The sequence below is a fragment of the Chelon labrosus genome, assembly GCF_963514085.1.
Source record: "Chelon labrosus genome assembly, chromosome: 23".
Classification (NCBI taxonomy): domain Eukaryota; kingdom Metazoa; phylum Chordata; class Actinopteri; order Mugiliformes; family Mugilidae; genus Chelon; species Chelon labrosus.
The window spans coordinates 2,167,875-2,181,413 of NC_140356.1; the positions used below are offsets into that span (position 1 = coordinate 2,167,875).

The window sequence follows — 13,539 nt, forward strand, 5'->3', positions numbered from 1 at the left end:
AAACCGTGCTCTGCTCTAGCTCCACCAGTTACAAAGAAATGTTGGATGATATGCTGCACTTTCTTTTTCTTTTCTTTTTTTTAAAGCAAGCACCATTATGGACTCACACTTTGTAAACCATAACTACCGAATGCTGACGTAAGTGCTGTTGTTTTAGCTAGCTAGTCAATTACGTTAATTCACTACAATCTCACCATATAAAATTTTTACTTAAAGTTTAACCAAAAATAATAATAAAAATAATAATAATAAGAAAAAACAGCAAAGCTCTCACGTTCCTGCGGACTGCTTCACGGAGAGGTTGTGTCAGCCATTGGGATGCCACATCCTGTTTTTATACTGTCAACTAAAATTAAACTTCTCGGAATGGAATGGAAAAGGACACTTATATGTATTAACTACATAAAATGACAGAAACTAAAATTTTATTTGACATGTACTTTAGTGTTTTACTTTGTACCAAGTCCTGCCCACTAACATTGGGGTGGGTGTGTCTTATCCCCTATACTGCATGCAGTCAGCCACCATTGTCAGCTCCACACTTTTGAGAAGCTGTCATGGCATCCACTTTTTTTTACAGTCTGTGGTGCAGTGCCCTTCTGTCCAAACATGCAAAATCTGGCATAAAGTAGGTAAGGTTGCAAAGAATTTTTGATGCACTGTAGGGATTTTATAGGTTCAATGAGGACTATGGATTATGGTTTATGGGTTATAGATGTCACTGCATTGATTCTTTTACGCAGAGCCCCAAACAATTGACACTGCACCCTGGTCAGGAAACACAAGAAAATGTCTCTCTTACGTTTGAAAGTTTTGCCTCAGTTCTTTGCAAAGTGATATTGTCACGTCTACATGTCTCTAAAAATCTATTTGAGAGAGAATACTCCGTAATGATCGCAACACACACACACTCAACGAAAGTGGATTTTACTGCAGAGTGTTCCTTTAGCACGATTGGTGCAGCCAGACTCTCATCAGAACATGAGTCTGGTAACACTCTGTTACTGTTTCATCCTGCACAGGGAAAAGAATACCTCTGCACACAACTATAGTCCAACAACCAATCAGAGCAAGTGTGTGAAACTAAGCAATTAAGGCATGCTTGACAAATGCCTTTTAATGTTCGTCCTTTAAAGTTATTTCAATGTCAGTATCTTTTACAACTGAGACCATAGCAGACTTTCAATAGCATTCTTCGATGGCAGCCATTTAACTGGAAATAAATTCAACTCCATGTCCATCACCACATAAAACCTACCCCGATTGACTTGACTGGCCCAGCAGATCTTTTATGGAGCATCATCAGTTCCTAACAGAGTGATTCCAGACCAACTTTATGCCACAAGACATTTGTAGGCAGGGAAGTTGGTCTGGCTTCCTGGCTTCCAATCTCTTGCTGCAGTCATTCAATAGTTACGCTGTTATCTAGGTGGCTGCCTGGATGCACTGCTCCAAGATGAAACTGGTCCTAGAACCAGAACATTTCTGGTTGAAAAGAAATAACGTTTGTACATATTCTGCATTTTCTGTTTTAACTGTTAACAGCAGAAAAAGTGACATATAAATCCTGGTTTTGCACATAAAGTACCCCAAACGAGGATCCTTAAATGTCAGGTTGTGTCGGGCAGGTTATGTATCTTCTTTACTGCTTACTAATAGCTATTGTTTTTTAAAATCAGGCTATAAATAAAATGGTTTAAAGGATTAAGAAGAAACTTGACATCGATAAATGGGTGAAAGGAGGGTACTGATATCGGCACCTTATAAATTTCACAAAGTGTTTGTTCATTTAAAAAATTTCCAAACTAGTTTAAGATCTTTTTGTCCAGTCCAGAAAAAAAACAAAAACAAAAAAAAACATAAAAAGAAAACAACAACAAAAACAAGTCACTTCAGTTGTGTGGCCAGTTAATGAACCAAAAGTCACAAAAGCACAACTTTATTTGTCTAGGAAGTGATTCACTGCAAAAAGCTGCTACGTGACTTAATAGAACCTTTACAACTGTATTGGTGGTACGTTGAATGCGTTTAACAGGCAACAGCAGTCACGCACATTTAGAGACAGGCTCTAAACTGGCTTGTAAACCGGTAAACATCAGCTGAGTCCAAACTGAGACGCAATTTACGAGCATTTCCCCGGCATCTGCAAGGGAAGTGGGCGAATAGAAGACAAACACCGCCATCTGCTGGAGAACCTCCGCCAACGTGGGTTTGGTCGCACGGGGGTCCCCCGCCCACCTCAGTGCGTTCGGTTTTCTATCCAATCACAGCGAGAAGACTGCGTGATGCCTTTAAGAGCATCAAATGTGTTGTCCTTGACAATATCATAATTGTCAGTAAGTTTTCTGTGAACAGTGCGGAGTTACTAATTTATGGCACTGAAATTGAAATGTGTCACTTTGTCTTAAAACTCACTTGCTTAGCTTGCGAGAGAATGTGATTGGTAAGACTGTTCTGCCTCGCACTGTGTTTAGTGGAGGTACTTGACAGGCATGGCAGGGTACTTTTTAGTGCTAAAGTAGAGCAGCATTGGTTATTAAATGCGAATTCACACATGCACAACATTTTTCATCAATTTACTGAATAAGCGACGGGGCTTGTAGGGTCTGTCTGACCTTAACAAGCAAAAGTAAAAGGGAGCGGTTAACTGAAGTTGTCGTACATTACGAGGAGCACTTGAACACACCAGGAGACATCGTCAACTGTCATGGCGTCTCCCTTGAAGGGGGTTTGGTACTGGGGAAAGTAGCTACTGTCATTTATCAGTTTCCCCTCTCGTACAGAGCAGCTAACCCCGACTGAAGAGGTTTTTAGGAGCGGGTAGTTACCATGGGGACTGTCCATGCTAAGGTAAACCCAATTTCCTCCTGGTGCCTCGCTTTTAGTTGTATATTCCGCCGTGACCTCCCTGCCCAGTCAGTAATGAAGGCTGCAGACTCGCCTCATGTGTACTCGATGTACTGTGACACACAGCTGGAAAAAGACGAAACAGTAAAGACGATTGACGAGTGAACCTGAGCGTGTGTTGCTAAACACTTGGCGGTGAAATGACTTAAGAGTCGCTTTCGGCTAGTTTAAACGACCGTAACGCTGCTAATAAAGGCTAAGCCGCAAAAAAATTGTAAATGATTTATTATCTAAATGTCTCATTATGCATACTGGGATATTTTGAGGACTGCCTTTGAACAGTGTTTACGGTAAAATAAAAATCCCGACAAGCCGTTTTATTAGCCAAAACGGTGTTGCAAATAAATTAGAAATGATTCCCCAGCTGTGTAATAGTGTTCTAGTTGACAATTAATTCATCATATTCTATTAAAATATTCACTTTAATCTCATTTAAACCATAACTCTTCCTACTTTAGAATGGTGGTTACTGACTTTCCCTTGAAAGCTCCACCCATTGACTATAAAATACCAGCTGCCCCTTAAAGGTGCTATACATAGTTTTTAGTCGCCTTGTAATGACACTCAACTGTTTGTACCTTGCATTAGATGCAGTGTTTTTGAAAGCGCTCCGTTTGTCCCCGTTGCAGAGTCTGGATCCTCTCCCTATGCATGGCCGGGAACTGGGTGTCAACCCTGACGACCTGATGGAGACCCCCGAACAGGAGCAGGACTCCAAGCAGGAGATCCTCGAAAACAAAGACGTAAGCAGTAGTAACGCTGTCAGCCGACATGCCCCAGCCACTACTGGGAAGTGTGCAGAATATTCGTAGCATTAGAACTGAGGGGGAGTGGAGCCAGGTCACTATCTTCCCTATTTCCCTACAACAGCAACTATTTCTCTACTTTCTTCTCTCCTGCACTGAGCACCGATCGGCTAATTCCTTATCGTATTTCTTCTCTTTTACTGCTCTGCATTGTGTGCTACTACTGTTCAGAATGTTATTAGCTGTGTGTCTTTCTCTCTCCATCCTCCAACATGTCTATGATCACTGTTATATTCAATCATTTTACCAGCTAACTCACCTGTAATAGATGCATATATGCATGACAGATGTATGTTAACTTGTTCCTCCTGCTGCTCTAGGTTAGCCGTCTTCCTGACCAGACTAAAAAGAAGAAACACAACACTTCCTCTCTGGCTGACCTAACCCTGTTACCCTTGATTGCAGGTGGTGGTGCAACATGTCAACATCCAGGGCCTGGGGAGAACCAAAGAGGACCTTCTTGGCTATGAGATCTCCGACGTTTTCCACGCCAGAAACCTCATCGATGTATGTATTTCAAGCACTCTGAAATAACCGGTCTCGAGTTCATTTTTCTCAAGAGCAGATGTTTGTTTCAGGTCATGAAAAAAGCTCACGTCGCTAGACAGAAGCTGCTCCGCCTGGGGATCTTCAAAGATGTGGAAGTTCTCATCGACACGTCAGAAGGTAACACTTATATTTTTATCATGCCGATAGGATGTCTTTTAAAAATGTGACAATGCATCACTATGTGCTTGTGATGCAATCTTGACTGGCTGTCCCTCCTCAGGTACAGACGCTCTGCCCAACGGCCTGGATGTAACTTTTGAGGTGACGGAGATCAAGAGGCTGACAGGAAGTTACAACACTATGGTTGGCAACAATGAAGGAAGCATGGTGAGAGGCACAGAAAACCTTCCCATACCTCCTTGAGTAGACTTTCCCAGTGATGATGAGTGGACATAACCAGTGGGTGGCTGATAACGCAGTTATATGATACACAGTTGGAATCTAGCTGGACTGAGTTTTTGTTCAGACCACAGGCAAATTTGATTTGTTTCTCAAATCAGATCTTTAGGACAGTCTGTCTGCACTGTTATTTGGAAGTAATTAGACTGGATGTGTGTGTTCTGTCTGAATAGGTTGCTGTGGTGATGACATAGGCGTCACTGACCTGTTCTGGTGATGTGGCTTTAAACTGTCTTTGTGATAGATTCCTTCCAGTACAGGAGACGTTAACTTAAACTGCCAGAATTCAATTTATTTCAGCATCTTTCCACAAACTGTTTTCCTGGATACCCCTCCTCTAGTAGCAGCATTGATTCTACTCAGCATTTTTGTCATTCTGGATTCGTCAAGTTAGTTGTGTTCTGGTGATGAAAAAGATCCTTTGTATTCCGATTTGAGTTACCAGAGCATCGGGAAGGAGACACAACTGCACAATGTTTTTTTTTTGTTACCCTCTAGACTTTCTAAAATGCTAAATGAATTTAGGCTTGCAGCCTCTGTCTAAAAACCCCTCTCAAGACAGACTGTCCGTGTTTTCTTCCAGGTTCTGGGTCTTAAGCTGCCCAACATGTTCGGCCGAGCTGAGAAACTCACCTTCCAGTTCTCGTACGGGACCAAGGAGACATCTTACGGCTTGTCTTTCTTCAAGCCCCAGCCCGGACTCTTCGAACGCAAGTATGTCCAATTACACTGTTGTCTGTCTCTGTTTTCCAGGAGATGGTACTGGTATTGTTTTGATGAATTTCAGTTCTTGTTTACATTTTTGTTGTGTCATAAAATGAGAGTAGGAACTGTTTTGAATAGGCTGTTAACTACAAATATGGCATCCTGACTACATAGCTCAATTTGTCCATTAGACATTAGACTATCTTCTGTACAAGTTTATATGTCATGACCCCCAGCTAATACTGACAGCTATTTAGCTACTCCTACTTTCTTTCCTAATGTTAACATTAAAGCTAATAGCTGACTTTCCTGTTGTCTGATGAATAGAGACAGAAAAGTTATGCCTTTGAAAAGAAGCCTACAGGTGGTCGTCCTCAGGGAACAGTAAAGAAGTCAACAGGACTTGTGATTCGCTGTCTCATTATTTTCCTAATTAACTTAAATGATTATTAGACACTAAAATCAGACGTACTTTTGAACTCGTGTTCGGATTTGGGGAATTGGGGAAAGGAGAAGTGTTATCTCTCACGTGACTGGTGGGTGGTAGAGCACTCAGTACAGAGTAAGTGGTTGCATTCCCGCCCTGTCACATGCCAAAGTTGCTCCTGATGGTGGAGCAACTTGCATGGACCACAGCCATCTGTGTGTGGCTGTGTGAAAGGGTAACACTGCATCACTGTGGGTAGAACCCAGAATAAGATAATACAGCAGCACTTGAAAAAAAACAGTTAAAGTGCAAACCGTTAGAAAAAAATGCACATAAGATACAGCATATATATGCAACGATCAGTCATAACATTATGACCACCTGCTTAATATTGTGTCAGTCCGTTTTGCTGCCAAATCAGCCCTTTACATCTAGCAAGTTGTGAGGTAGGACATCCATAGGTCGCCCTTGTTTGTCCTCTTTGGGGCATCAACCATATGACAAAATGTTCACTTGCTGCCTAATATATCCCACTCACTGACTGTGTCATGGGTGCACTGATAGCCCATGATAACTAAATAATCAGTGTTGATTTCACCTGTCGGTGGACATAATGATATGAACGGTTGAGTCTATAAAAGCAACAAACTAATGCAAAAGTTAATAATGTGTAAATAAACAAGTGAAACTTGACAAAGTAGATAAAAGACAATGACAAAATCAACATTTTAAAACACAAATGCAGTAAAATGGATGTATAAATACGTGGGTTGTCATTGTCGTTCTCTGTTTCAGCCTCACTCTCAACATGTACAAAGTCACTGGACAGTTTCCATGGAGCTCCTTAAAAGAGACCGACAGGGGCCTGTCTGCCGAACTAAACGTAAGAGTTTGTCTTCATTTGCTGTGTGTGTGTTGTTTCCTTTTAAAGAACTCATCCATCCCATAAGAAACACCTAAGTCGATGTGGCCTGCTACACAGTAACACTATGCAGGAAACAATGTATCATCTGCAACATACGCTGTAGCAACATTACCAGAAGAAATACAAGGAAAGAAAATGAATGAAAAATACACAGACCAATATTTAAAGCTTGTGTTTCTGTGTTAAAGCTCTCCTCTCTTTACAGTTTCCTCTCGGGGTGACTAACCACACACTGAAGTGGGAGGGCGTATGGAGGGAGCTGGGCTGCCTGGCGCGTAGTGCATCCTTCGCGGTGCGGGAGGAGAGTGGACACTCGCTGAAGTCGGCCCTCTCGGTACAACCTGAAACCCTCTTTGTTTTATGTAAATGACTTGTTGTTTTTAAGAAAAGGATCATTTTCTATTCCACCAGTTCACTGGAACGTCTCTTGGTTTTATTTGCAGCACTCCGTGTCAATCGATTCAAGGAATTCTGCCATCTTTCCCAGCAGAGGTGCCTTACTGCGCATCAACCAGGTAAGTTTGCAAGAATCTCTGTTCACATTGGCACCTGTATTCATCCCAGCTTTAAAATAAGGTCCCTCAGCTACACAGTGAATAAACCGTAGTCTCCCAAAAGTGAGATAATCTCTGGAAATCAGCGTTGACAAAGTGTGGATAGTAATCAGAAATTGTTGAATGTTATCTAGAGAGTCCACTAACTCTCTAAATAGCATTGCATTATGGGTAGTTAGCCTAAATGTTGCTAGACTACACAGTGTTTTAGTCCGTTTATAATCAGAGTCTGTTGGTCTTAGTCTTCTCTGCAGTAGAGGACATGAAGTGTCCTCAAATGAAGGGAAAATGGACTGGAGAATGTAGAATGGAAAGTGGAGTCCTCTGCCATATTTACTGTTGAACTGAAGCAGAGAAAACCTGTCAGACTGCCAAGACGCATATGGCTGCCACAGATAAAACACAAATGAGTCCGTGACTGATAACATAAACAAATATGCATTAGAGAGAATAGGCTTCAGTGATGAGGACACTCTATTGCGTGGACTGGTAACAACATTTCCTCACAATTATATTCTCAAGCAGTGGTGTTGGAAATAAGTCTTCTTATAACCAGGGTGGTCTTATAGCTAAAAATGGTTGTTTTCTGTTTTCTTTGCTAAAACATAGAAATTTTGATCAAAAGATTCACAGAAGAAGTAACAAGTACAGAGTTTTACAGTGTACATGGAGAAACAGTACTGTCAAGAAAATACCTGAACTACTATCACCTGATAAAGGTGACCTTTAAGAATATGAAAATAAACAGTCCAGGAAAACTACATTCACTAAGCTACAGGGAAGGAAATTAGTCTGAATAAACCAGCTTACCGAAGACATTTCATTCATCACTGTCTTAACACAGCTCGATCTTTTCTCCCTGTCCGTTCCTACGTTACAAAGATGTTACTGTGGTATTGGTTTTGCCCTGCAGGAGCTGGCCGGGTACACTGGAGGAGACGCCAGCTTCTTGAAAGAGGATTTTGAGCTGCAACTCAACAGAAGGCTCTTCTGGGACTCGGTAAGTTTAGGATAAGGCACTTCAGGTCATGTTCAACAAGATCGTTCACTTAAACAATCAGCCAAGTTTGTTGATTCTTACAGTTTTGGTCTAACCACCAGGGGGCGACCAAGCTTCACTAAACAGTTGTTGAAAAGCATTAAGGCTCTTTTTAGCCTTGCTGTGTTTCATTACAAACATTGTGAGGTGCATGAAAGGAGCATTTTGTGTCCTCTCAGGTCTTGTCTGCGTCTCTGTGGGGCGGGATGCTCTATCCTTTGGGGGGACAGCCGTCCTGTATCGCTGACAGGTGCGTCTGATTTTTCCAAGAGCTGTCATCTGGCTTTGACACGTCACCAGCTGCAGGGGGCCGCAAACACTCACTGCTAAGAAGATATAAATTGTGCTTTTTATCAGTTACTTTTTTTCAAAATATCAAAAGGACGTTGTCATTTAATTTCTTCAACCAAAAATTGTTTTCTGAGTGGGTGATTAAGTGATGTATTTTGTGCAGGTTCTACCTTGGAGGTCCCACCAGTGTACGAGGATTTGGGATGTACAGCATCGGGCCACAGAGTGAAGGTGAAGAAACACCGTTTTGACAGTAATAGGAATAGCTGTAGCAAGGTTCTGTTAAACAGTTCAATAACTGAATGCCTCCATCAATTAGACTGCTTTTGTTGAAAGTTGCGGTTAAACCATTGACTGCTAACTTTTACCTGCTGAGCTGTCTGACTGGTCCTGATAAGGGTTATACTTTAACATCATCTTGCAAAGTTAAATGTGTCCCCTTTTTTGTCAGATGAACTACAACATAAGTTACACGTAAAATATATGTTTATTTATTATTTATCTAATTCCGAACTGAATTATGAAACACACTGCTCTGCTCATTTTGCTGGAATTTGCAGTTATGTTCCTTTTATGGTGGTCCTATGACGTATACAAGTGTTAGACCTGCAATGTGAATAACTGACCAACCTGAAGGTCTAATCCACCCTGTCACCCTGATAGGCGGTTTAGGCTTCAGCCCAGACTCAATGGGTCTGATGTGCACCTCCCCAGAAATGTAACTATGCGCCATGCCGACGCAGACTGCAATTGCTGTGATTGGCTTGGTAGTAGCGTGTTTCCACTTTAGTATTTCCAGCTGCTTCTCCATCTCCTCAATTGTTGAATTGATTGTTTTGGATCAATAAAGATGGAACATATCGAGGAAAGGTTAACTGAGGAGCTTTGGAGATACAAACATTTGTAGGACTCGTCTTCTACGAAATTTTGGCGAACGTTTCAGTCGCCATTGTTGAAAGTGAAGCAGGAAGTGGACACAAAACTGGCAATAAAGACACAGCACTAACTAGTGTTTGGGTGGCGTTTTTACAGAGCGTGTTAGACTGACGAGCGCACAAGTTTAAATAGGTTACGGCGTCTACTCCCGCAGTACCTTAAATGAGCCCCAAGTCAGATGAGTTTGTGAAAAAAATCTTTCGGTAGCATATTATCAGATGTTGAAACAAATACATTTTGCAATCGTTTTGTGAAAAGATGTGATTTGTTCATTTTATCTAGTGGAGATGTAGGTAGGGAAGGTCAAAAGGTTGAAAAGACGTTATGTGAACCTAGCTAAGCTAAAGGGCTTGGCTATGCCTGGTTCCTCTTTAACACCTCCATCCATCCAACACTTCTAGTTTTACATTCAACAAAGTATTGTCTTTCACATAAAAAATGCACAAATAGAACACGTTTTAAAAACTATTCATGTTTGGATTTTTACACACTATGAGTCGGTGTCAGCCCAAATTCACATTGATTACACAGATGAAGTTAAATGGAGATGTAATGAAAAGAACGTCACACACATCTCACAGCAAATATTATATGAAACCTTTAGCAAATTACTGACTACCAGCTGTAATTATTTATGCCTTAAGTCTTACCTTAACTCTAGAACGTAGAAGACATGTTGATTTTTGTGTGTGTGTGTTACAGGTGACTATCTGGGTGGAGAGGCGTACTGGGCTGGCGGTGTTCACCTCTACACCCCTCTACCCTTCAGACCAGGAAAGGGAGGCTTTGGAGACCTCTTTAGAACGCACTTCTTTCTCAATGCAGGAAACCTCTGCAATCTCAACTACGGTGGGTGAACTGAGTCAGACCTCTTTCTTCCAAGAGATTGAGCTTCTTCTTTTGCGTGCATGACGTCTATTTATCTCTCTTTTCTTCTGTGTGTTTGTTTTCTTTAGTGGGTGAGTGGTCTTAGAAGTTGTATGTTTAATGGGGCTTTAATCAATAGATTAAACCATTTAATCACAATTAATCGCGTAATTTTCGTTGTTAACGCATGGTAACACAAATAATTTTTATTTTATTTTATCTCTTTTAAATGTACCTGGATGGTTATTTTTCAGGTTTGTATTAGTCTTATCAACATCTGAGCTTTACAGACAGCTCCCTGCTCACTTCATAACACATCACGTTGATGTCGTAATAACAGTTTATCGTTTATCGCGCTTTTAAATCATAAGTGGGTGACCACATCTCAGAAAATCTTGGGGAAACTCTTTTATACTCTTTGGCGTGGTAACGGATCCTGACGTGACCCTGTGTTGCGTGTCATGTGCAGGTGATGGTCCTCGGGCGCACCTTCAGAAGCTAGCTGAGTGTATTCGCTGGTCGTACGGAGCGGGCATCGTCCTGCGCTTGGGAAATATCGCCAGACTGGAGCTCAACTACTGCGTGCCCATGGGAGTTCAGAGTGGAGACAGGTGGGTGTGCTCCCCACTAGACTACTTCTCATTCCTGCTCTGTGGTGAAACCAGACAGATGTTGTAGATTACAATTTTAGATTTCCAAACACACGAGTACACAAATAAAGAATGTTGAAGAGCTTGTTCTTCAGCATTAAAGTTCTCAATTTACTGCTTAACTAAAAATTAAGGGTACAAGCACATCTTTCAAACCATACTCCACAGAACCTGGCTTCATGGACCAGGTCCAACTGGTAACAGAAGTTGGAACTATACTCCAATCAAGCATAACTTTATGACCACTGGCAGGAGAAGTAAATAACATTGAGCATTTTGTGACAATTCAATGTTCTGCTGGGAAACTTTTGGACCTGGCATTCCTGTGGATGTTACTTAGACATGTGTCACCCACCTAGACCAGACCAGGCACCACCACCCCATAGCAATGACACTCCTTGATGGCAGCAGCCATCCCCAGCAGGATGCAGCCTGACACAGGCACGCACACAAACGCTTTAGGAACAACTTAAAAAACACCCAACAAGGTGTGATCAGTTTGAGCAGCATAAAACCATATTTGTGTCTAAAAATACTCCAACATGATGTTTAACTTGCGCTCCTTGTTCTCTCCTCTCTTAGGATATGTGACGGTGTCCAGTTCGGAGCAGGAATACGTTTCCTGTGAGCTCATCACTCCTCTGCCCTCAGCGATCCAGCAGAGTCTGCGATGTGAAAAGGGAGAACACTTTTTAGTTTGTCATCGTGAATTGTTGAAGAGTGTGTAACACTAGCATGGGTCCTATGTCCTGGGGACAACCTGCCTGACCTCCCCGAACACCTCTTTTATATGCATCCGTAAAGACTTTTAGACAACAAAGTGCCACTGCTGGGTCATATAGCTAGTGAAACATTTTACGTACTGAACCAATAAGAAGCCAAAAGCAATCAGACGCAGGATTTCTTTAGCACAAAACTCATTCTTTCTTGATTTGACGTCTCCAGCACTGGCACCTTGGTTGTGGTAAAGTGCTCCAACCACCTTTTCTGTCACTGTGTTTATTGTGACACGAAGTGAATTCTATTCCATTATGGTAAGAGATGTTTGGGCATGTTCCCCTATTTGCATTTACGGAAATGTGTTAGTCATTTTGTTAGAGAATTGAACACCACACACACTCTCCCGACCCGACGTGTTCTTTTGAGTTGTACCGCGTGAACTGAGAGAAGCCAGCACTTTTGAAGCGAGACGTTGTCACAGCAGAGGTTGGGAACCCTCCTCTGAACAACATCCACCACCAGTGCTCTTAACATTGGTCCTCTTTTTTTGATGTTGTTGAAACTACACACAAATAAATCACAGCTGCTCCCTTGGTTTCTCTTTTCCCTCCTTTCTCGTGTCTCAAACACACATTCAGGAGTCAAATGGTTAAAACTGTTAAATGCAGGTTATCAGATCTGGACTTTAATGTAATCTTTGTTAGGGTATTTAACGTGTCTCTCCCTTGATTTCTTGATTTATCTTCTTTTAATATCAAGGCTCTACGACGGTGACAACACATGGAGGGACCATTTGGTGGAGTTACCTCCTGAGCCGCAGCCGACCTTAACTAGGTCCATAAAAATTTTAAAATAAACAAGACCTTTGCATCTGTTAAAACAATTCAGATCTTTTATCCGTAGCAATGAGTAACCTTAGTAGCATTTTAATTCCATTAATTATCCTTTACTTCCTTACGGGACGCCATCAGGTCTGCATGACCCGGTCTAACCTGACTATGATTATTAGGCTCTGAAGCCATGTGCGTTTCTTTCCAGTTGGCATGAGTGTGTGTTTGTGCGTGCTTGGCAGCGCCCTGTCTCCCTGCAGGTTGTGAGCTGTTTGAAACTTTGCTCCTCAGGAACCTGTGCAGGGCAGTCGAGTGCGGATGGTTCCGGATGCGTGTTTGGTCAGAGCTTGTTCTGTGTGGGAGTCCAGGCAGGTGTACGGCAGATTAATGCTGCAAAGCCAAAGAGCCAGAACTATGAAAGCATAGTGAAGCTGAAATGAATGTACTTGTGTTTTTGTATTTTTAAGTATTGGATATTATCTAAACGTAATTTTTTTTTGTAAATGGCAGCGCACATGAATCCACACAAAATTGTCAAGTTGTCAAGCTGTAAAGAATACCTAAAACTTATCAAATGTAGCAAACCATATGAATAATTAATGAGCCAATAGATTTGTGCACATTTTGGAAGTGCAGTTCAACTGACTACAGTGAGAATTGGATGAATTCCCACGCGTGGCCGCGCAGTAGAGGACGGAGTGTGCACCGCGTGGTCGCGCACGTACAGTACGTACGCACGTACCGCCTCGGCCGCTTGCGTTGAGTATAAGCTGGCTGCAGCGAGCCCAGACAACGGGCACTGCTTCTGACTCGCAGTCTCACACGCACATAAGAGGCAGGTGTGTGTGCATATACCTCAACGGCAGGTCGGACGTATATTTTTTCGGCGTTTGGACTTATTTTCATTTTTTTTTTAAATACAGTTTAGATACAA

General features: G+C 41.9%; 1 protein-coding gene across 1 annotated transcript; it reads left to right on the forward strand.

The window, feature by feature from the left end:
• The first annotated feature begins 2,650 nt into the window (after positions 1 to 2,650).
• samm50l (sorting and assembly machinery component 50 homolog, like) lies at positions 2,651 to 13,534 on the forward strand. Its single transcript, XM_084573917.1, has 15 exons — positions 2,651 to 2,850; positions 3,537 to 3,650; positions 4,119 to 4,220; positions 4,292 to 4,379; positions 4,483 to 4,589; positions 5,245 to 5,375; positions 6,589 to 6,676; positions 6,924 to 7,052; positions 7,162 to 7,233; positions 8,186 to 8,272; positions 8,491 to 8,561; positions 8,766 to 8,833; positions 10,241 to 10,387; positions 10,875 to 11,016; positions 11,638 to 13,534. Exons 1-15 carry the CDS (start codon positions 2,830 to 2,832, stop codon positions 11,681 to 11,683), a joined length of 1,413 nt encoding a protein of 470 aa, XP_084430043.1. The 5' UTR covers positions 2,651 to 2,829; the 3' UTR covers positions 11,684 to 13,534.
• The last annotated feature ends 5 nt before the right edge of the window (positions 13,535 to 13,539 follow it).